This window comes from Paroedura picta, chromosome 3 (genome assembly GCF_049243985.1).
Source record: "Paroedura picta isolate Pp20150507F chromosome 3, Ppicta_v3.0, whole genome shotgun sequence".
NCBI classification, from domain to species: Eukaryota; Metazoa; Chordata; class Lepidosauria; order Squamata; family Gekkonidae; genus Paroedura; species Paroedura picta.
In genome coordinates this window covers 16,443,557-16,465,667 of record NC_135371.1, presented here as the reverse complement: position 1 = coordinate 16,465,667, position 22,111 = coordinate 16,443,557, and the positions used below count along the sequence as shown (strand labels likewise).

Below are 22,111 nucleotides of genomic sequence, written 5' to 3'. Positions count from 1 at the left end.
AATCTGTTTATTTGCGTTATGGTCAAGTGACTGACATAAAGATTTGTTAAAAGTAATTTATATTATTTATATTAAAGAACATAAGAGAAACTCAATGCAAATGGATTAGAAGAGGCAAAAAGGTATGCAAACTGGTACATAAAAATTTATCTACAATTAAATTTCACAGCACAAAGGGGAAATTGAAAAGCATTCTTTTATTCTAACAGTATTTCTCTCCCTTTTGTCTTGCAGAGAGAACAGTTATTTCTGACAACAGGAGAACAAAGCACTGTAGATAATAAACTTACCCCAAAGTAACTCTCAAATGGTCTCACAGAGGTAATCTGAGCAGCAGAAACTGCTGGGGGGGAGGGGGGTTAGCCTTTCTGGATGTAAAATACCTGCTATTGACTGCTAATCCTCTTTGTTTTATCTAAAAAAAACATGGGATTGAGTGTGGGATTCAGCAGACTAAGAAGATACTCTTATGGAAAAGCACCAATACTTTTTGATACTGAATGCTTTAATTCATTTTATACTACACAGAAATACATACCAAGTATGTTCCCCCCAAAACTGCCCACAGGTATGCCACTGTCACTATTAGAAACACTTTCTCCCTAAACATACAACTGGGGGGGAGGGACTTGGTTTCCTGGAAGAATATCACACAATTCATAAAACAAGCCATGATCCACCTGGTTTGTTTCATTGACTACCCAAACAAACCTTAAGTCAGTACAGATAACCAAAACCAGGGATCTGACTAGGCCTTGCCACCCAATGCCTGGCAGCAACTAAATGTAGGAAAAGATCATTAAAGCAGCTAGGCCAGGAGATGCTTCTTGGCAAATTGGTAAGCTGGAGGACCACCTTCCAGATCTGAGCTCCCGGCCTTTGTGCTGGTCTGACAGATACAGGCATAAGGCCTACAGACTGCAACTGCACCTCCAAGCAATGGAGCCTTGCAGCAAATACTACTAACAACTACCCACTAAACAGGAATAGACCCAGGCCTGTTATTTGGTCCTCCTGCTCTTATCAGAGCTAGCTTGGCATTTGGGCTACCGTTCTCACCTGTGGAGCTGGGAAAGACCATTCTTGGCCTTAGCCCTTAGGAGACAGGCCCCTTGGCTGGGGTATGACCTCAGGGATACCGGAGAGCCCTGCATCTTCCGGCAGGTGCCTTTTCCTTACTCCCTTCCCTCGAAAGCGGTCCCCAAACAGACACACACCCCCTCTCCCCTCCCCAGAGGCCAGCCTAACTACCGCTGGCGGAAAAGCGCAGGCTGCTTTAATATCTCCATGTGCTTGCTGACAACCTCCCCCTGCACGGCACCAACAACGGCTCCTTAAGGTGGCACGGGCCATCAGCCGGTGGCACTTGGGCTCAAGCCGACTCCAGCGCCCACCTCTCTGCTTGTTTCCTCCCCGAAAGCGAGTCATCGGCCGCGCCCCGGGGTGCTCCGGCCTCGGGCTGGCGATCTTTGCCACCGGGAGAGGCGGGCCCGTAGGGCACACAGCACACCTGCCCTGCTTCTCCCCGCAACCCTGTCCAGCCCACCTTAACAAGAGCCTGGAGTAACTAACTTTGCCTCCAGACCTTGGTGTTTGTACACAGTGGAAAATGTGCAGGACTTTAAAGGTGCAGTGACCCCCCCTCCCTCCAAGCCCCCAAACTGTCGCCTTACTGGGAGGTGGGGCGCGGTGGTCGACGCCCGCAGGGCGAAGATGGAGGCGCCACGACGGAGCCACGCCGCGGCCGAGGGCAAAGGTGAGCGACGGGGCGTGCACGGGCGTCCTTTAGGTGGGCCAAGCAGCCGATTGCAGGCAGCCGTTCGCGCGTGCCAGAGGGAGCGGCATGTGACCGGCGGTGGCGCGTGTTTGGCTACTCCAGCCAGTGGCATCGCGCGCGGCCCGTTCCGGGGTAAGGGGGTGGTGGGAGTCACTTAGCAACCAGGCAGCGCAAGTGGTGCGGCTTGGCCTGGGTGCTAGAGGGCGGGCGGATAGGGCAGAGGGGCGCCCCAAATGCTGCAGCAGGGATAACAAAAATAATGGTGCAAATTGGAGGGGCAGGGTAAAAGCTGGAAAGGCTTGGAAGGGGCCGAAACGGGCATTAAACAAACCAGAGCACCGCAAAAAAAAAACCTGGGATGCATTACAGACACTCAAAAACAATGTTTAATGCCCGTTTTGGGGTGTTCTGGAGGCATTTTAGCCCAAAATGGGTTAATAAAAGTGTGAGAGTTACATTTCTTCATTTCGAAAATATTGTTCTCAGGTGTCTGTAACTCATTCACCTGTTTTTTTTTTGTGTGTGTGGTACTGTTATTTGTTTAATGCCCATTCTAGGGTGTTCCAGAAACATTTTGGCCTGTAACAGGTTAATAAAGGTGATTTCCTCGTGCTGTTCCTTTCAAAAAGGGTATTGGGCAAATTTGGAGAAGCTCATATTGGGCCCGTTCCTATGTTTAACAAGGTCTGCTCTTCTCACAAGCTTTCAGCATCCTGACGATTGACAACCCATAAGGGGCAGGCAATGTATTCAAAAGATCTCTGGAGGTTCCTCTGAACCCACTGTTTCCTGTTGCCATTAACAAATTGGACCCTGGACAAATTCACATTGAAGGATCTAGTTTACCATCAATTGCATCAAATTTTATTACCTTAACAAATTCACAGGGGAAGTAGGAAAATTACCTTCTGAGGTGCAGGAAGAAGCAGGTACGGTAAGGCCTATTCTGATAAGTTTAGCTAAGTTTAGAGACATAGTGATGAAAATAAGTATGTCCAGATTGGAGCTTAATGAGCAGATGAATTCGTAATTGTAGGATGCTGAGAGTAATTAACAGAGACCCTGTCATCCATCTTATCTCAAGCATGGAGGAGACATCTTTACAGCATCTTCTTCTTTGAAGTGGGGCTATCGGCTGTGTAATTTGTTAAATGCAAAGAGAAGGGTCTAATTTGTTAAGTGCACAGGAAGAGACAAGGAGACCAGACCCAGCACCACCAGTACCAACCCCACCAGCCAGATGCAGGTGTGCAACTCCTGGCATCAGCTTTTCCCAGAACCGGTTTACAACAGGGCACTGCTGAGTAGTTTATTGTGACTTTGATTATTCTTATTCTTTCTCTTGCCCAGTGGATTTAAGATCCTCTTACACTATGATCTGTCACTCAGAGACATTCTGACACGGTACTGACTCCAGCCAACCCCATGTTCTGTCCATACCACTTTCTAGTGCTCTAGGACTAACTACACAAGGTAAAATGCATGTCTTTATTTTCATGCCTTCATGGAATAAAGACCTTTCTAAGGTCAAGCATGACACAAACAAGGCTCAGTCACACGGCTCTTCTTCATGGGCATAAGCAGATCTCTCAGGAAATTGATCTTAGTGTTATAGCTAATGAGTTTGTTCCAAGAACTTCAATTAGAACCAGCACATGCAGTGTCATTTAAGGACAGTACACATCTGGACAAGTGGGCTGTGCATAGAGAGGGCAATCTGTGGAGGGAAACTGGGACGGGTAGGTGGGACATGGCAGGAGAGGATGCTTCTGGGAGCCGGAGAAGGGCTAATATGGGATTAGGAGAATATTTGATTGTATTGTAATTTTGAAAATGTAAACAAATAATTTGTATTGTTAATTAAAGCCGAAGTTATATTTCAACTATCTGAAGATCATTTGTTGAAGCCCAATGTGTTTTACAAGCTGAACCTTGAAAGCAGAAATTAACTATGCACAGGAATGCAGTCATTTCCCATAAACTGATTTGTGGTTTTAATAATTTGTTCTGAATGTCTGCTTTTAAGGTAGACTTTTAAACCCGTGTGTTCAGAATACAAAGTATATCAAATCCTAAGTGGTGTAACTATGGGTTTCATTTGGAGTCCTGACTTTCTGAATTCCCTCAAAATGTGCTTGTACTCACAGGGTGGGAGACTCAAATGAGATGATAGCTGCTAGTACTCTGAACTCTGTCCATGCTCCCTCCCTAAATCCCCCCTGGACTACTCTCTATGATGCCACTAGGCCTCTGGCCCAGCTGCAGCTGGAAAAGTCTACACCCCTGGTCCAAAGCCTCAGTTTGGACTAAAGATGAGCTGAGATTCCCGGAGATCCCCAGGCCCCACCTGGAGACTGGCATCCCTACTGGGATCAGACCTAGATCTGTGTCTTAAGTGGGCAGCAACATGGAGGCAGGGCCAGACTGGGGGATCTCTGTCCAAACCCGGAGGAGACCCACGTTGGCAGGGTAAAAAGCCGAGGGAAGCCATAAGTCCTGGGATCCAAACTCCCTGCAAGAGCAGAAGCCACATCTGTTGTTTGAAGGAGGCCCTCCGGATTCCATGGCGTTTGGGCTCCCTCGGCAACCACACTGGTCCAGCCAAACAGTCCAAGCCTGGATGCCTGGGAAGCCAAACTGGGAGGGAGCAGGAGGAGACTGGGGGGCCCAACAGCCCAGAAAGGCCCCTGCCCAGTTGCCGATCCCCTGAGGAAGGAGGCCGTGCCCATCAGAGGCCCAGGGGCAGCTTCTGAGCCAGAGTGGGCCGGGCTGGCTCTGGAGCCTCAAGCCTGGGGGGGGGATAAGGGCAGTAGCCAGCAAGGACCAGGATTGCCCTAAGGAGATGGCGGCCATCCCACAACGGAGCCAGGCTGTTGAGGGAGACCACGACGGGTGGGTAGGAAAGGGGGGGGAGCTGAAGACAGAGGGACAAGGGAAGGCTTGTTGGCAGCAAGTGAGAAGAAGGAAAAGAGAAGGGGCGAGGCCCCACAGGCCCCTGACTTCTCATCTGTGACTTTTGTCGGTTTAATCCTTATTGTTTCAACTATGTTTTGATCAAGTTCTGCTAATCATGTAAGCCACCTTCAGTTCCACAAAGCGGAAAGGCGACTCCAAATGTTTATAATAAAGCAAACGAGATTTGGGCGGCCCACAAACCAGAAAGAGGAAGCAGCAGGGAAGGGGGATACAGTGGCAAAGGGGATGGTGGGGGGATCTATAGGATGGTGGGATCGTCCTCTGCTTCTGCATCTTCTTTCCATCTGGGGGCTGCTGATTACATTAGCCAAGGTATATTCTCTCCTTCTTACTTAAAAATTTGCCAGTCCTTCCTATTCCCTCTCACAAGTTCAATCACGTGTTTTCTTTCTTGAACTTAAATGTTTTGAGCATTGAGTCAGGAAGTCAGGGGTGAAAGTGGTGGACTTAGTCTATCTCTGCGCTTAAACAATAGGGTATGTTTGCCATCTTGTTTCGGGATGATTCTCAGCAGCGATTCTTAAGCCCATCCATAGTTAGGAATCCCTCCTTGGGTGTCCATTCCCTCCCTTTTCGTATTGCTTCCTTGAGGGTCAGTAATCCAACCTGTGAGCCCAACCAGTGCTGCTGCTTCTTTGCAGAAAGTCATTTTTGGAGCTGCCATGCAACTCGGACTCCTTTGAAAGCCCTTACTTCTCCTCCCCACGGACTGTTTGGTTTGTGGTTCGTTTAGCAGGTCAATGACAATGACCAGCCAAACCACATTTCCCTGGTTGGTACCCGTGCCTGGGGGATGAGCAGTAGGAGAAGGGTTTGGTGTGTGTGTTTGTGAGTGCTCCATTGTTGGCAAGCATGGAGCACAGGCGTGTGTTGGGTTGAGGGATATAGGGGACCTAGTGGCAGGCACGGCTTCAAGCCAGGGGAGGCGGGCTGCCAGCTGCCAGTAGATGTTGGCCAACCAAAGGCAGTGGAGGAGCTTGGAGGATGCCGGTGGAGGGAAGGGCAGGAGCCGTCCCTGCTTACCGTCTTCTTTCCTTGCAGGGGAGAGTATGCGAAGGGGCACCTGCTAGCCCTCAAGGGAATCGTGATGTGTTAATGAGGTGAGCAAAATTTCCCAACTCCTTCCCTCCTGATCCCCATTCTGCTGCTTAGCCAAGGAGGCCTTGTGAGGAAGGGAGGGGTGGCATGGTAAGCCACCCAACAGGATTGAATGTCTTGGGGAATGGCAGTCATACGGATCATGTTTTCCTCTTTCAGGGAGTGGCCAGGGGAGGGAAAGGACCATCTGGTGGGTTGTGATGAATATGGGCCCTAGTTCTCCAACCGGCCTTTGAGCCCTTGTTCTTTCTTTCTCCAGCAGACTGAGGCAAGCTTGTCAACCCAGGCCCACAAGAGAGGAGGAGAGATGAGAGGGAGAAGAGTGTAAGCAGGGGGCAACTGGTAGAAAGAAGCTACCTTGTATTTATAATATAGTTACCTTCATGGACCTTTGATATTAATAGACCCAAGTTATATGGCTCAAAACGTAAGGTATAAAACATAAGGTAGTGTGTTGAAGACTTTAGTATTCTTGAAAAAGAAAACAATGAAAAAAACCAATTAAGAAATAAATTCACAGATGACGTAAAATGCAAAAACGAGGTTTTATACCTAGGAACTTGGTTCTATTGTTTGAGTAATGTTTTGCCATCACCAGCTTGAAAATTTCTTTCTTGTCTACTGTTTCCTTTCCGGAGCAGTTTCAATAGAAATCGGTACACTGTGAGGTGCAATACATTTTACATATGATGAAAGGCAAGGGATACGTGGAGAAGCAGATGCCTTGAAGCTGCTATTTCCAAATTGAAGAGTGACTACATGGTACGGTTCTGAGTAAGGTTCTAGATCAGGGGTAGTCAACCTGTGGTCCTCCAGATGTCCATGGACTACAATTCCCATGAGCCCCTGCCAGCAAATGCTGGCAGGGGCTCATGGGAATTGTAGTCCACTGACATCTGGAGGACCACAGGTTGACTACGCCTGTTCTAGCTTACCATTTTTGCATTTGCCCAAAAAATGATGGACACTGCCCTTGTCAGCCAACTACGGCTTGGTGTAGCTATTAAGAACAGCAGCCTCTAAACTAGAGAACTGAGTTTGATTCCCCGCTCTTCCCCCAGGCAGCCAGCTGGGTGATCTTGGGCCAGTCCCAGTTCTCTTCAGCCCACCTCCCTCACTGGGTCTGGGGAGAGGAAGGGAAGGTGGTTGTTCAGCTGCTTTGAGACTCTCTCAGGTAGTAGAAAGTGGGGTACCAAATCCGCAACAACTCTGCTCTCACACAAGAGTGTAAGTGAAAGGGCATCATATCCAAAGCTCCCGTTGTCAACAACACGCAAAACATGAAGGGTTCCTCTTTATTGACAGGAAAGGTCTAGATCCCTCGTGTGCATTAAGGCAACTGTGGCACCGGAGCGGAGTGCTGAGCCGATGGCAGATGTCCCCTTCCTCCCCGCAACTCCCGGAGCAGCCTCGTGTGATGCTTGGATCCATCAGGGATGCTTCATCAGACCTTGCCAGGATCCTCCTTCAGGGTCACCGTGCGGTTGAACACAAGCTGTGCGGAAAGAGGAAAGTAGTTGCGGGGGGGGGGCACTTTTGGCTAGCCAGTCTCTCACCCTGATTTAAGGTGGTGATGTAGAGGTAATTTTTTGAACCTGTGGGCTCATTTGACATTCTGACACAGAGCGGTGGGGGCAACCACAAAACGGCCGCCACTGGAGGCAGAGCCCACCGCAGCATATCAGGGTTTGGAGTTATGCATCCTTATCCATTGTTCCTGTTAATATTTGTGAAACAGTCCTGGGGGTGGAGAGTGTCCTGGCTGTCCGAGATGGAATAGGGACAATCGCTGACCGCACCTTGATTGGCCTTCCCTCTCCAGCTCTTGCCCTCCTTCCCTGGATGCTAACCACTTTGCTCTCAGATGCCTGAGAGAAACACACAGACACAGAGAGCCCTGCCAAACCACAAATGACCCCTGATTACTTGCTATGGCTCCTGCTGTTAGGGAGGGAGAGAGAGACAAACTGCAAAGGACCCTTCCTTCCCTGTTAGAAGGACCCCTAATTACCTCCTATGGCTCCTGCTGCAAGAGAGATCTGCACCTGCTGGTGTCCCCTGGGTCCTAGTGCGGGTCCTAGTGCCCATTGCATTCCTGGTTGCAATGGGCTTGCTAGTAGTACTAATAATAGTTCTCCTGCATTTCAGGTAGAAACTCTATTTAACAGGGCACCTTTTAAAATGAATGCATCGTTTGACATTATTTCCTGCATATACAAACACAGTATTGCAGTGAAGATCGTCGGGCTGTAATGTCAGCTGTCACTGAAGCAACTTTTAAAAAATCTGTACACCCAGCAGTCACTCCAGTGGCCAACCAGATGCCCTGTGGGGCACAAGCATCAAGAAAGACCTTGGAGGGCATCATGGTGCCCATGGGCACTATGATGGGGACTTGTGCGATGATCCATCCCTCTAATCCAGGGGTGGCCAAACGGTAGCTCTCCAGATGTCCATGGAGACTACAATTCCCACGAGCCTCTGGGGCTCATGGGAATTGTAGTCCATGGACATTTGGATAGCCATTTGGCCACTCTCGCCCTAATCTGCCCTCAAAAACATGGGGGGGGATCTCTTCTAGGCTCTAGCATCTTTGTACGGCTGACCTTTGTATGGGTGCTATCAGGATCCACTGAGAAATAGCCAAGCCGTTCAAACTGGAATTTTTCAAAGGGCTTCGCCTCGCGTACAGACTTGTCCACCAGGGCTTCTTCAATCACGGAGAGGGAGTTCTGGAAGGGAAAGGGAAAGGGAAAAAAAAAAAAAGAAAACATGGTATGTCCCTAGAGCCTTCCTTGTCCCAGATCCAACTGAAAACTCTTCTCCACCCGTACAGAACAGCAGTACGAACTTTGAGTCCAGCAGCACCTTTAAGACCAACAATGTTTTATTCAAGGCGTAAGCTTGTGGGAACACACACTTCCTGATTAGACCTAGGATTAAGCTTTGTTGGTCTTAAAGATGCTGCTTGACACCAATTGAGCTCTGCTGTTTCAGACCCACCTGACTCTGCATCACAGACTCCCCTGCACCTGCAGCACACCCATAATTCCAAGTAACCCTCTACACAGACTGCTCCTGTAAAGCTACACTCTCCCAATATACTAGAATCCTCGTTCTGATTATGCTCTCCTCAGAGTGCATCCAAATCAAGTACTGGTAAACCATGAGGCATCCAACAAAGAGCCCTGCCTCCTGTTCTGGGAAGAGACACATCTGGAGGGCCCCTGCCCCCCCCCACTCCCCGGAAATCCATCAAGGCATTCTGCTTCTGGACTTGTTTGTATTATTATTGTTTAATGTTGTACTGTTACCCTGTTAGTAATATCAGTTAGTAATATTAATTATTGTAGTTATTTATATGTATGGTTTCTTGTATGGTTCTCAGTTCTATGTGAACCGCCCTGAGCCTTCGGGGAGGGCAGTATATTAATGCGAATGAATGAATGACTCACTATACCATGCACTCTAGTCCCCCTCCCCACTCTCTATTCCGCAGGGAACACTAATCCGGGTCCAACACTCACAGGATTGACATCGCTCAGGAAGCCCCCTGGCACCTCTGTGGAGTCTTCTGGATTCTTGTGCAGGAACCTGCAAATCAAATTGTAGTGTTCAGGTTTAGGATCTGGTTGGGCCTGCGGAAACAAATGATGAGACATTTCTGCTAGGTAGACTGTTCGTGCCCCAAGTATGGCTGGACTCAGGATCTTCCCCACCGTCTATGGAAGTAGCTGAGCCTGAAATGGGCACTAGGACCCAGGGGACACTGGCAAGCGCAGATCTCTCTCTCCCCCTCTCCATCACAGCAGGAGCCATAGGAGGTAATCAGGGCTGTTTGTAGCAGGGAATGAGGGCTCCTTTGGGCAGCTCTCTCTCTCCCCCTTGCAGCAGGAGCCTTAGCAGATAATCAGGGCTGGTTTGCGGTTTGGCAGGGCTCTCTGTGTCTCTGTCTCTCTCTCACACATGCTGGCTCCTGCAGCGTCTGAGAGCAAAGTGGCTAGCATCCAGGGAGGGAGGGTGGGAGCTGTAGGTGCAGGGCCAGTCAGAGTGCAGCCATCTTTGGCCCTATTCCAACTCGGACAGCCAGGTTACTCTCCACCCGCCAGGGATGTTTCACAAATATTAAGAGGAACAATGGATAAAGATGTGTTGTGATGTCGCTAAATGACACCCAAGTCAATTTACTGTTTGGAACAAGAGGAGCACAGGCATTCCCATTCCACCAGATCTTTAGCACGCTCACTGTATTCTTGTCAAGCAAATAAAAACAATTTTTTGCAAGAGAGAAAACTGCTGTGCTTTCCTTTTTTGGGGAAGACCGAACGGGGACAGCTGGCTTCAGGCCGAAAGGTAAACACGGCATCAAAGTCAGTGATAGGGCAGCTTTTCTGACCTACTCTGCTCAGGCCACCAGATATTGCCGCAGGTGTGGCCTTCCCATGGTGTACCACGATATGCTCAAGACAGCATGGGAGACCGGTTCTACTCCAGCTACCATGTAACAGAAAAGAACCGAGGATCCGTGCATGGCCAATATCTGTTTATGCAACAAAGTGTAAGTAATGGGTCTTGTTTATCTCCTGTTTAAACCTTGATATGTAATGAAAATCCAGAAGAAATTATCCAGAGAAAAACGCTTCCAAGAAGCAAGACTGCACAAGTCTATCCACCAAGCAATACCGGACAAGGCTCCAACGCTCCCTCTTTTCACCAGAGGTTTTTTTCAAAAGTAAGGCCAATCGATATAAAGAATATAAGGAATTTCCAGCTCTGAAATGGAACTAAGTTCAATTGGCTGCATTTTAATTCTTCCTTGCTAAGGCAGCCAAACTGAGGTTCTTCCGCCGACAGTGCACCAGTGGCCTCAAACGGGTTATCGATTCTTTCCTGTCACGTATTGTCTTTGTGCGCTCCTGTGTTGTTCCTACAGATCTCCTCCAGCTACTGTCAAGCACACACACATTGCAATACCAAAGTAAGGTAATGTCTGGAAGGAACAGGCAAGGATTCAGTTGCACCCTCCATGCCAAGCAGAAGACAGGATAAGAACTGAGCAAGCCACAGGGCTGCATATGGTCCAGCTTGCCATGCTGTCCTCGAGCCCCTGCTCCATCCCACTGGTACATTCAGAACAGCCGCGCCCACCCTAATACTCACAGCCGCTCATATTGTCGAACCTCGCACACCATAGGGTCCGACACCCAATGGATGAAGGCTTTGGGCTTCTCCGCCGCCTCCGACTTCGTGCAGGTCACTTCTAGCTCCCGTACGCATCCGCTGGAGTCCTAGGCACAAAAGGGGCGGTCAGCTCCAAGGACCCTTCTTCTCTGTCTGCCATCACATTTCTACCATGATTTGGGCATCTAGAGTGGGAGGGAGGAGGTCTCCCCCTCTGCACACTCCTCACTGTAAGGCCAGGTTCTGATTTATTAACGAGAGGAAGAGGACTTCCTGTTCAAGGTGGGTCTGCATAGGACAGAGCACACCTGGAGTGCTGGGTGCATTTCTGGAGGCCTCAGTTCAAAATAGGGTGCAAGGGAGAGTGACGAGGATGACCTGGGGGCCAAACCCTATGAAGAAAGGCTGAGGATGATATAGAGCAGGGATAGTCAACCTGTGGTCCTCCAGATGTTCATGGACTACAATTCCCATGAGCCCCTGCCAGCCTTCGCTTGACAACCCCTGATATAGAGGATGGCCTATCCAGATTTTGCAGCTTTTAGTTGAGTTGCTGGGATTTGATTTTTCCAGGTGCCATTTTGGGCACCACTGCCTCCTCGGTAAATATAACTGTGTCCTTGTCTAAGAGGCTGATTATCCTGTCATCAAGAGTAATATTCAGCCTGGGACTCCCAAAATGGCTCCTTGGGCCTTTTCAAATTGTACACATAGTTTCAGACACTCTCAGCGTTCAGACCGTAGGCATCTCAGGCCAGTCTACGTGACACTACTTTTTCATACACACAATGTTGTTCTATGCTAGGGTATTTGGCTTCCGAAACACAGCTCATACTGCAGAAAGAAAGGAGGATGGATGCCACGGTTGGGGGCGGGGGGAAGCTATTAAACCGAATCAGGCCAGAAAACAGTCCCTGCCATATGCCTCTTTTGCAGGGAATTAAATGTGATGCCTGGCCTCCTGCCAATTCTGATTTTTGAGGTTATGTCATTATGTACTCTTATTGATCAGCGAGCACCAGCCTGTATCGAAAGACCGGAATTTGTGCTGGAGGCTGAACTCGTCGAAGGCTGCTTGCTGGTGAGATCAGTCAACACTGCTTCATAGAGATGCTTCCAGGTGTATTTGATTATCAGGTGGCTCCGATCCGTGACGGACTCTCCCATGCCCAGTTCCAGTTTGGTGTCTGGAAATCTTGAGATATGATCACAAGCTTATCCTTCCTTCCCAAGGAGCTCAAGGCAGTGAACCTATTCCCCAGCAGTTTCCTCACTACAACTCTGTGAGAGGTAAGGCTGAGAGAGGGAGACTGGTACCACGGTCACGATACCGCTGAGTGGGGATTTGAACCTGGGCCTCCGAGGTCCGAATCCAGCATTTTAGCCACTAATACCCCTCCTCTTCCCTAAACTCTAGCATGCCTCCCTTATTGGAGGCAAGGGGGTGGCATTTGCAAGCAAGATAATCCCAGTTTCTGAAATCTGTCAAGGACAGTCAAGGAATAAGACTGGATTCCTTGTTAATTTGAGAAACCTCCCCCCAATAAAAATGCTCCCCCCTGCACACATATACTTTATGGGTACAGAATTCGGAGAAAGAGCTCTCTTTGCAGGGTTGATCCGAAAGAGCCCAGCTGAAAAGTTCAAGGTTTCCGAAAAATCCCAGGTTCGAATACTCTACTGATTCTGAGATCCAGCTTTCTCCAGGAATCGATTTTTTTTTTAGTCCAAAAGACCCAAACTGAAAAATGCCAAAAGGTGGGGGAGGGAGGGGGACTGTACATCCCAACTCGGAAGCCTGCCAGACTGTCTGGCGGGGATCACAAGACAGCAGAGAAGCCGGGAGGACGTGCCACGACGACACTCACCTTAATGATGTTTTGGACAGCGATGACATAGCCGGTGTGCCTGAGCCCCACTGGCTGGCCGGGCGCCAGGCGCTTGTAGCCTTTGTCTGGCACCTAACACGGGAGAGATACTAATGTGAAGGGAGGGCCAAAGGAGGGAAACAATGGGCTTTAAAAGGGAGCAAAACTTTGCCATCGTGCAAACATAAAAGTGGTTGTTCATTCAGTTGCCAGCCGTTTGGGAGCCAGGCTTGTTCGCTTCCCCTTTGCCAGTTCTGCAGCGTTATGTCCCCAAATGCAGGTTTCTGAGGCAGGGGAAAGTCCTCATGAGGCATCCCCAGCTCGGGAAATCTTCTCACAGCGTGGTGTGGGGGTTTGAGTCCCCACGCCTCCTCCACAGGCAGCCAGGTGAATGATCCTGGGCTAATCAGAGTTTTCTCACAGAGCAGTTCTCTCAGAGCTCTCTCAGCCCTACCTCACAAGGTGTCTGTTGTGGGGAGAGGAGGGGCTTGTAAGCCGCTTTGGGACTCTTTCAGGCAAAGTGGGGGTGTTTAAAAGACCCATCTCTTCAAGAAAATGTTGAGCCACGCCATCGGGAGCTGTTCATTGTCCAGCATCTTAGGCACAGCCGCTTCTACGCTACAGGATGTCCCGATGGCAAATTCGAGTATATGATGAGTGACATGAGTCAAGTCTACTCCTCATGAGGGAAGAACCTTCAGTGCAGACATGGCCGACAACATAAGGGCTGTGCACAATTCAAAACTTTACCAAAAAAGGAATTAAGTGAGGCTACAAGGGAAGGATACCCGACCGGATCCAGCAATGACACATGAATGCTCCTACGGTGTCACAAATTTTGTTAATCTTTATTGTGCTACTGGGCTCTCGGTATAGATGCAAGGATCATGACTTTTCCCCCTTGTTCCCTCCCCCCCCCCAGCAATCTTCATGGATTCTGGGCAAGTTTATTCCCTTGATTGCAAGAGCCACATGGAGCGGCAGACACAGAGATTGGGAGGCCACAGTGGGGTGGGAGGAAAGGTGATGAGACGTCCCATCCTGCGTCTTTGGCCAGCGTTGCTCCCTGATTAATGGTCACCCACCCAGACGGATCTCAGTTTGACTGGGAAAAGGTCTCTCTCTTCTTTAGTAAACCAGGCCAGCCTTTTCCGACCTTTTCACAGTGGAGGTACTGCTGCAATATTTTTCAGGCTTTGGGGTACCAGGAAGGGATGGCAGCTGGCTACGTCTCCCGGCCACACCCCCAGGAAGTGAGGGGAGCCTCAGCCAGCAAAGGTTCAAATGGCTAGGACCTCTCCCCTTCCCGTCCCCTCCAGGCCCATCACTGGCCACCTTGTGAGGGGGCAGGTTGACCTGCCCAAATAAGGGTAGCATTTTTTTTTCTAATTTAAATATACGTTTTCTTTCCTCTTTGCTTGGAACTGGAAACGGCAGGCACAAGACGGGAGGACTCTCCCCACGCACCATTTTGGGAAAAAAAACAAACATGCTGCAGTACCATTAAGGGGCTCTCACAGAACCATATAGTACCATGGTTAGGAAACCCTAAGCCAGGGGTAGTCAAACTGCGGCCCTCCAGATGTCCATGGACTACAATTCCCAGAAGCCCCTGCCAGCATTTGCTGGCAGGGGCTTCTGGGAATTGTAGTCCATGGACATCTGGAGGGCCGCAGTTTGACTACCCCTGCCCTAAGCCTTCCGGTTCATCCCCCTGCATTAGAAGCCTCCACTGATCAGGGGGAAAGACACGTAGGAGCTCAGCCATCCATTGCCCTGACACCTCAGGTTCTCCTGTTTTCCACTGCATCCTCACAACACCAGGGTAAGCTGGGTTGGGAAGAGACAGGCCAGCCCAAAGGAATCCTATCAGCTTTATGGCTGAGTGGGGATCGGAGACCAGTTCTCCTCAACCATGACACCTTCGAACTAAACAGGCTAGCGATAACAACAAACAAGACAGAGCAAACAATGGCTGACGGAGAACCCTGATCCCCCTGCTCTTCCCCAACCCCATCAGCTCTCCTTGGGCAGCACGGATTCTTCCGCACGGGCTCACCTCCCGGAAGTCACTTTGCTCGATGTAGACGGTGGGCTGGAAAGGGACCCTGTGGAAACCTTTGGCCTCATCTGCAGGGAAATTGGGGACCAGGACGTCCAAGTTCTGGAAGGAAGGCAAGAGCGTCAAGCCATGTACTTCCCCCAGGTTCCACCGGAGGGCTCCGGGTGGGGATCTACCCCCTCTGCCTCTCCCCCAGGGATCGCACTTACTTGGTGTGGGGCAGGGAAATTGGTGATGGTCAGGCGGAGGGGCTCCAGGACAGCCATGGCTCGAGGGGCACGCTCGTTCAGCACCTCCCGCACGCAGGCTTCCAGCAGGTGGGGCTCCATGGTGCACTGGGCAACCGTCACGCCTACCTGTTGGGGAGTTCGCCAAGCCACAGGGCAGTGCCACATTTCCTCTCACTCGGAGGAGGGCGCCAGTACTCAGGGGGCAAACTGAGGCTGGCACCCCAGGCTTCAGTCAGATTATTCAGAGGCCTCAATTCACTGCCTTTCCCTGTCTGTGGACATGCTAGGTTTTTCTACAGGAATGGAAAAGGAATGGGCCATTGCTAGGCAACCACAGGGTTCTCCCTGGTCTCTTGGGACATGCTGAAGTTTGCCTTACGCTGACTCAGGCTTTTGGCCCACTGAGATGAGGAGCAGCTCTGCAGAGGCCTTTCACGTTGCCTATTGCATGCGCTTTTAAACTGGGGATGCCGGGAATTGAACCGGGAACCTTCTGTATACAAAGCAGAGGCTCTACCACTAAGCCACATCCCTTCCCCCAAGTCCAGTGGTTCTAAAGTGGTGGTAAGGATGCCCTTCCCACACCCAGCAAACACAGCTTATGATCTGCCTTGCTTCTGACTTAGCCCACCACCTCCCAACCTGGAAATAGCAGTGCTGAAGCTCTATGATCCACAAAAAGTATGAAACCAGGCCTGACTCTGACTAGTGCACTGGGTTCAGGCATACAACTGAGCCACCCCAAACCCCAAGAGGGGTCCTCACCTTAGCACAGAAGTTGTTGATGGCCTCTGCCGGGAAGCCTCGGCGGCGGAGAGCTGTCAGCGTAAAGAGCCGCGGATCATCCCAGTCCCTGGAAAAGCAGCATTGGTGATGAGCACACTGTGCCCTGAGGAGCCATGCTTGGTTTCCAGGTCTTCCCCACTCCCCACTTGAAATCCCTATAGTCTCTCTGTCTCTCCCACACACACAGAGCCCAGCCTGCCCCTCACAGGACAGCGGCAGAAATGAAACTGACAATGGCAGCATCCTTATTCAAGTCACCAAATTCTTCATTTCTGTCCAAAGGAGTTCCTAGGCATTATCCTTGTTTTCATTATGTTCTTCCCCAGTGACCCTCTTATCAAATGAAGTATTTTCTATCTGTTCCGTTTAATAATTCTGGTAAGGCCTTGGAGGAGGAGTGTGTCTCATGGCTTAAGTGCCACTCAGTGCTTAACACCCACTCAGGGTGGTTGTCCTGCCCCTGAGTGCCTCCTCCTCCAACCGGCTTCCCTGTCAGTCCAGCAGCCATCCAATCGCCTTCCGTCCCCCACCCATGACCACCCCTCCTCCTTCCACTTCCCTCTGAGGCTCAGAGGCTGCAGATCCCTGCTGCATGAGAGCTGCCCCTGCCGGTGAGTTCTCTAACAGCTGCCTGCAACCTTTCCAGGTCCTGGGGGAGGGAGAGGCCATCCACAGAATTCTTCCATCCCACCCCCCCAACCTAGCTCCTGTTGTATTCCTGAATGCAACAGGCTTGGCTCCTAGTATGTCATAATAATTGTCAGCCTTCATGGTCTAATAGCCTCAATCCAAACCAAAGTTTAAAAAATACATATTCTCAAAAGACGTTGGGGATCCTGCGGTCACAGCCTAGAAGCTTCCCTCACCTGACAGCGCCTGCTTCAACCAGGCGAATGATCTTCCTTTTGGAGACCACCGTGTACAGGAGATTCAGACGCCCGTACTCCCACTGCACGGGGCAGTAGACATCCAGGGCATTGCACAGCCAGTAATATGAGGAGCGCCTGTCGGGAGAGACGACAGCATTGTTGGCCACAGCACACAACAGCGGAGGAGCTGGCGATTCTGGTCCCCGCCTGATGTGCAATTTGCACAGTCCATTTAGCTTATGGGCCTTAGCTTCTCAAAGAAAACAAAGGTTGGGATTTGGGCCGATGGGAGAAAAGAGTGAAATTAATAAAGAACAGAGACAGCCAGCTCCTTCCCCGCATGGGAGGGAGGGGGCTGGGGCAAGTCATAGAATCATAGAGTTGGAAGGGGCCATACAGGCCATCTAGTCCAACCCTCTGCTCAACGCAGGATCAGCCCAAAGCATCCTAAAGCATCCTAAAGTCCCCCCCAGGCAAGCCAGAAGCTTTCGCCTCACCTGGCCTGGAACTCTTTGGTGCATAGCGAGTGAGTGATGTTCTCCAGGGAGTCACAGAGGCAGTGCGTGTAGTCGTAGGTGGGGTAGATGCACCTGCAAAACAAGAGAACTCAGATCCTCTGGACTAGAATCAGTTGAGGACTCAGATCCCCCGGACTAGCATCAGTGTCACTTCTGCCCCCATTTCCCTGCAGTCCTTTTTTCAGCCATCCTAATCCCTGGCTCCACCTTTTAAAGTTTTGTTTTGCTGTTAAGTTGCAGCTGATTTATGGGGACCCCTTAGAGTTTTCAAGGTAAGAGTAAGGAATGCAGGTGGTTTGCCATTAGCCCTCCTGTGTGCAGCAAGACCCTCGACTTCTGTTGCTCTCCCACCCAAGAACCCGCTTGGTGTAGTGGTTAGGACTGGCGGCCTCTAATTTTGAGAGCCAGGTTTGATTCCCCGCTCCTCCTCCACACGCCACCAGCTGGGTGACTTTGAGCCAGTCACAGTTCTATCCGAGCTCTCTCAGCCTCACCTACCCCACAGAGTGTCTACTGGGGGGATGGGGAGGGAAGGCGATTGTGTGCCACTTTGAGACTCCTTCAGGTAGAAAAAGTTCCTCTTCTTCTACTAACCAGGGCTGACCTTGCTTAGCTTCTGGGATTTGACAAAATCCAGTTAGCCCGGGCTATCCAGTTCAGGGCCTTGAACTTCCATACACACTTGCAGTTCTACTCCAGTGTACCCCTTCTTAGACACAAAGACTTTTGACTCTAGGAGTGGAAAGGCTTCTTATGGTGCCACAAGCACCCTGCCACAACTTCTCCCTTTAGCCTGATCTTCCACACAACTTTGCCCTTCCTCCACCCAGCCCTGTGTGGCAAACTAAGCTGAAGGATGGTGACCTGGGCCTCTTTAGTCCTCGTCACCAACCACACTGGCTGTCCAGAGGCACTCTCCCCCACAAATTAAGCAACGGCAGGGCCTGCAAAACGGAGCTCTTCCGACAAACTTTTGGCGGGGGCAATGAACTGATAACGTCTACTAGGCCCACCAGAACCCACCCCACCCCCTATCAGACATTCCGACTGGAAACATCACGGAGCGATCCCCAGTCTGAACACCTGTTATTTTAGGTTAAAGGTTCAAATGGTTAATGGTTAAATGTTTTTAAACGTTGTTGCAATCTACAACATCCAACTTCTGGAGTGTGTTGTACCTTACTGTAGATTGGCCTATGTTGTAAACCACCCTGAGCTGCAAGGGAGGGCGGTATAAAAATGTAATAATCATAGAATCATAGAGTTGGAAGGGGCCATACAGGCCATCTAGTCCAACCCCCTGCTCAACACAGGATCAGCTCAAAGCATCCAAGAAAAGTGCGTATCCAACCTTTGGCTGAAGACTGCCAGTGAGGGGGAGCTCACCACCTCCTTAGGCAGCCTATTCCACTGCTGAACTACTGAACTAATAAATACATTAAAAAAAAACAGTTGGTGGGAAATCACACTCTCCCGGCCAGGGTAAGTTTGTGGCACATACACAAGAGATTGGAATTGAGCACTAGATCAGATATACCCAACAAACACAAGGCACAGGACAGGGCTGGAAATCCTTGACTGCCTTTTGGGTCTAGTGGGGCAGCTCTTTGTTTGGGAAGGGCAGCTGCCCATTGGCCAAGCCCAGACCCCTCCCACATGCTTGGAATGGTCTGTGCCAATCAAAGGTCCTGACGGACTGCTTGGAATGGCCCCAGACAGCCCCGCTCGGCACATACCACTTATCTCCACTGCGGTGGTGGGGGGTGTACTTGATGCGGTAAGCGACAGGGTCCATCTTTCCGTCCTCCATCACCAGCTTCATGCGCAGCGTGGCCTCACCCTCTGCAAATTTCCCTTTGCGCATATCCTGCAGGGGCAGAAGAGAGACGCGGAGTTCGCTGAAGGGGAAACGAACGGCAGGCGGAGGGGGACATTGGCCGTTTTTGCAACTGTGTCGTCCCCTGCAGAACTGGCTGCAGAATGTTTTGCCCAGCAGCCGATGGAAGTTCAGCAATCAGAATTAATTATGGTTTGCTCATTCTGCACCGTTCAGTCCTGTTTTTAAAGGTTTTGTTTCTGCAAAGAATGGGGTGCTTTGGAGATACTCACCCTGAAAGGAAAAGGGGGAGGGGAATATGCAAGGTAGTCATAATCAGATGGCCAGAAGCCAACCCCTGCACAGTTTTTGGGCCCTCCATTTATTACTGTAAATGGTCCCACAGCAGCTTGAAACGTGATGTTTTGATAGGAGAAAAGCTAAGTGGCCAAAGACACTGATAGGCACATGGAGATGCACAGCGCTGACTACCAGGCACCAACCTACCCTAACATATGTCGGGTTATGGAAGACCATAACTGGATAGTTGCAAACAGTGGAGTTATGGGGTTCTTTTTTGACTACACTGCCATCTGGATGAGGTTTGATGTGCCAGTTGTTTTAACTGCAGGTTGGGAACGTTTTAACTATCGTATTGCATTTGAATGCTGTTTTATTGTTAGCCGCTTCAAGTCGACACTTGTTGGGAGAGGCAGGATATAAACTGAATAATAAACAAACAAACCCCGGAACTTTGGATCTGAATCCCAATAAGCTCCTAGTTCCCACTCCTTCCGAGGGCCATACCTCAAAGAGCAGAAGGGACTCCTCCACGGGCCTGTCCCGCCAAGGAGAAGGGGGTGGGTTGTGCCCTTTGATTTCTTCCACCTTCTGATGGCACACGTAAGCCTCGCCCCTGGGGAGAGAAAAGAGCTGCCAGTCACAAAATCAGAAGGGCATGCCGCTAAACGTTGGGGGGACACACGCACTTTGCTAGGAATAGAGGCGTCTCTAACCCCACCCCCAAGCACCACCCAAGTTCATCCTAGGAGACAAAATGAAAAAGGACAGGGAATAGTCTCACTTCTCCAGCCGAACTCCTCACCTCTGGATGAGTTCCACAGCCCAGGCGTACAACTGGTCGAAGTAGTCAGAGGCATGTGTCACTGCGTGGGGGGTGTATCCTGAGGGAAACAATGCCAAAGCGTGAGGGGAGGCACCCTCCATCACTTACAACTTTGGTCCAGCCCATCGGCAGTATCCAAGGCGACAACTAGGGCAGCAGCTCCTTCAAACCTGCTTCGAACTCCCTTGAATAAGTTTTTGCTCCTGCCACCAGTGAGGGGATGAGCCTCTTGTGGTGCAGACTGGTAAGGCAGCAGACATGTAGTCTGAAGCTCTGCCCATGAGGCTGGGAGTTCAATCCCAACAGCCAGCTCAAGATTGACTCAGCCTTCCATCCTTCCGTGGTTGGTAAAATGAGTACCCAGCTTGCTGGGGGGTAAACGGTAATGACCGGGGAAGGCACTGGCAAACCACCCCGTATTGAGTCTGCCTTGAAAACGCTGGAGGGCGTCACCCCAAGGGTCAGACATGACTCTGTGCTTGCACAGGGGATACTTTTACCTTTACTTTACCAGTGAGGCATTTATAGCATACATGTGCCATTACTGTGTATGGCAGGGTCTCATCTTGGCCTCACCTTCCACACTCTGCAGCAGCCAGAAAACACAACGCACCTCTCCCACACAAAGGCCCAGCTGGCAACACGACCTTTCTCCCCACCCGCATCTCCAGCTACCGCTCAGTGTGCGTACCTAGCCACTCCACTATGTCCCGGATGGCTGTGAAGTACTTCTCCTCTTCCTTTTCAGGGTTCGTGTCATCGTAACGCAGGAAGCAGATCCCACCGTTGGCCTTTGGGGGAAAGGGGATTAAGCAGCACAGTTATCCCGCCTGCCAACTCAGTGAGAAACTTCCGGCGATCTTCCCAACGAGAAGGAAGAAGATTGAACACATAGGGCCTGCATATTGGTAGGGGGATACAAGGACACTGGATTTCAGTAGTCAGGGCTCACTTCCTCAGATACAATGGAAAGAAAGAAAATCACCGGCACATCCAGCAAGAACGTGAATGCACAGCAGAAGGGGCAGGGGGATGGGAACAGACCCCACGTCTCACCTTGGCGAAACCGAAGTTGAAGTTGATGGCCTTTGCATGGCCGATGTGCAGGATGCCATTGGGTTCCGGTGGGAAGCGTGTGCGTACCTAGCATGGAACACAGTTCAGCCATGTTAATCAGAGCGTCACAGAACCATAGAGTTGGAAGGGGCCAGACAGGCCATCTAATCCAACCGCTTGCTCAATGCAGGATCAGCCTAAAGTATCCATTTTGAGTAGCTGTCCAGCCACTGCTTGAAGGTTGCCAGTTAGGAGGAGCTCACCACCCTTCTTAGGCAGCCCGTTCCACTGCTTCTTCTGAGGAAGTTGCCAAATCTCTCTCAGTGAAGAGGAAAGAAAGAGGAGCTGCTTTTCTGTATCCTGATTTTTATTTATTCATATTTATTTATTTAATTCTGTATTTATATAGCGCTGCATTCCCTTTAGACTCAGGGTGGTTCACCATATAACCATAAAAACTAGTATAACCCCATTAAAACCTGTTGGAAATTAACATTAAAGAATGAACATTAAAAAGATGAAGATGCTTCAAAGCAGCTTACGGCCCCCTTTCTTCCTCTCCGCACAACAGACACCCTTGTAAGGCAGGTGGGCTGAGAGAGCTCTGAGAGAACTGCTCTGTGAGAACAGCCCAAAGAGAACTGTGACTGGCCCAAGGTCACCCAGCTGGCTGTATGAGGAAGAGTAGGGAATGAAACCTGTTTCTCCAGATTAGAGGCCACCACTCTTAACCACTACACCAAGCTGG

At 50.2% G+C, this 22,111-nt stretch overlaps 2 protein-coding genes and 1 long non-coding RNA gene across 4 annotated transcripts in view; 1 reads left to right on the top strand and 2 right to left on the bottom strand.

The window, feature by feature from the left end:
* The window catches only part of QRICH1 (glutamine rich 1), a 37,533-nt gene extending 35,695 nt beyond the window's left edge, over nt 1-1,838 (bottom strand). Inside the window, exon 1 of one of the 2 annotated variants that reach the window (XM_077324921.1) lies at nt 1,674-1,838. The gene's annotated coding sequence lies outside the window, so the exon portion shown is untranslated. Of the gene's footprint in view, nt 1-1,059; nt 1,204-1,673 lie in introns of those variants that run through there. The other variant, XM_077324923.1, reaches the window with a different exon arrangement.
* On the top strand, nt 1,291-7,291 carry LOC143831697 (uncharacterized). The gene is made up of 3 exons (XR_013228940.1): nt 1,291-1,756; nt 5,795-5,853; nt 7,157-7,291. It is a non-coding gene; the product is annotated as an uncharacterized LOC143831697 (long non-coding RNA).
* Nucleotides 7,133-22,111, bottom strand: part of QARS1 (glutaminyl-tRNA synthetase 1) — a 28,422-nt gene continuing 13,443 nt past the window's right edge. The window contains exons 10-24 of the mRNA XM_077324919.1: nt 21,364-21,450; nt 20,999-21,098; nt 20,287-20,365; nt 19,989-20,097; nt 19,102-19,232; nt 17,345-17,437; nt 16,845-16,982; nt 15,958-16,045; nt 15,172-15,318; nt 14,960-15,064; nt 12,901-12,993; nt 11,012-11,139; nt 9,379-9,445; nt 8,458-8,583; nt 7,133-7,346 (exon numbers count right to left, since the gene is read on the bottom strand). Of these exons, the coding sequence (XP_077181034.1) occupies nt 7,296-7,346; nt 8,458-8,583; nt 9,379-9,445; nt 11,012-11,139; nt 12,901-12,993; nt 14,960-15,064; nt 15,172-15,318; nt 15,958-16,045; nt 16,845-16,982; nt 17,345-17,437; nt 19,102-19,232; nt 19,989-20,097; nt 20,287-20,365; nt 20,999-21,098; nt 21,364-21,450 (1,542 nt within the window). The 3' untranslated portion in view covers nt 7,133-7,295. The remainder of the gene's footprint in view (nt 7,347-8,457; nt 8,584-9,378; nt 9,446-11,011; nt 11,140-12,900; nt 12,994-14,959; nt 15,065-15,171; nt 15,319-15,957; nt 16,046-16,844; nt 16,983-17,344; nt 17,438-19,101; nt 19,233-19,988; nt 20,098-20,286; nt 20,366-20,998; nt 21,099-21,363; nt 21,451-22,111) is intronic.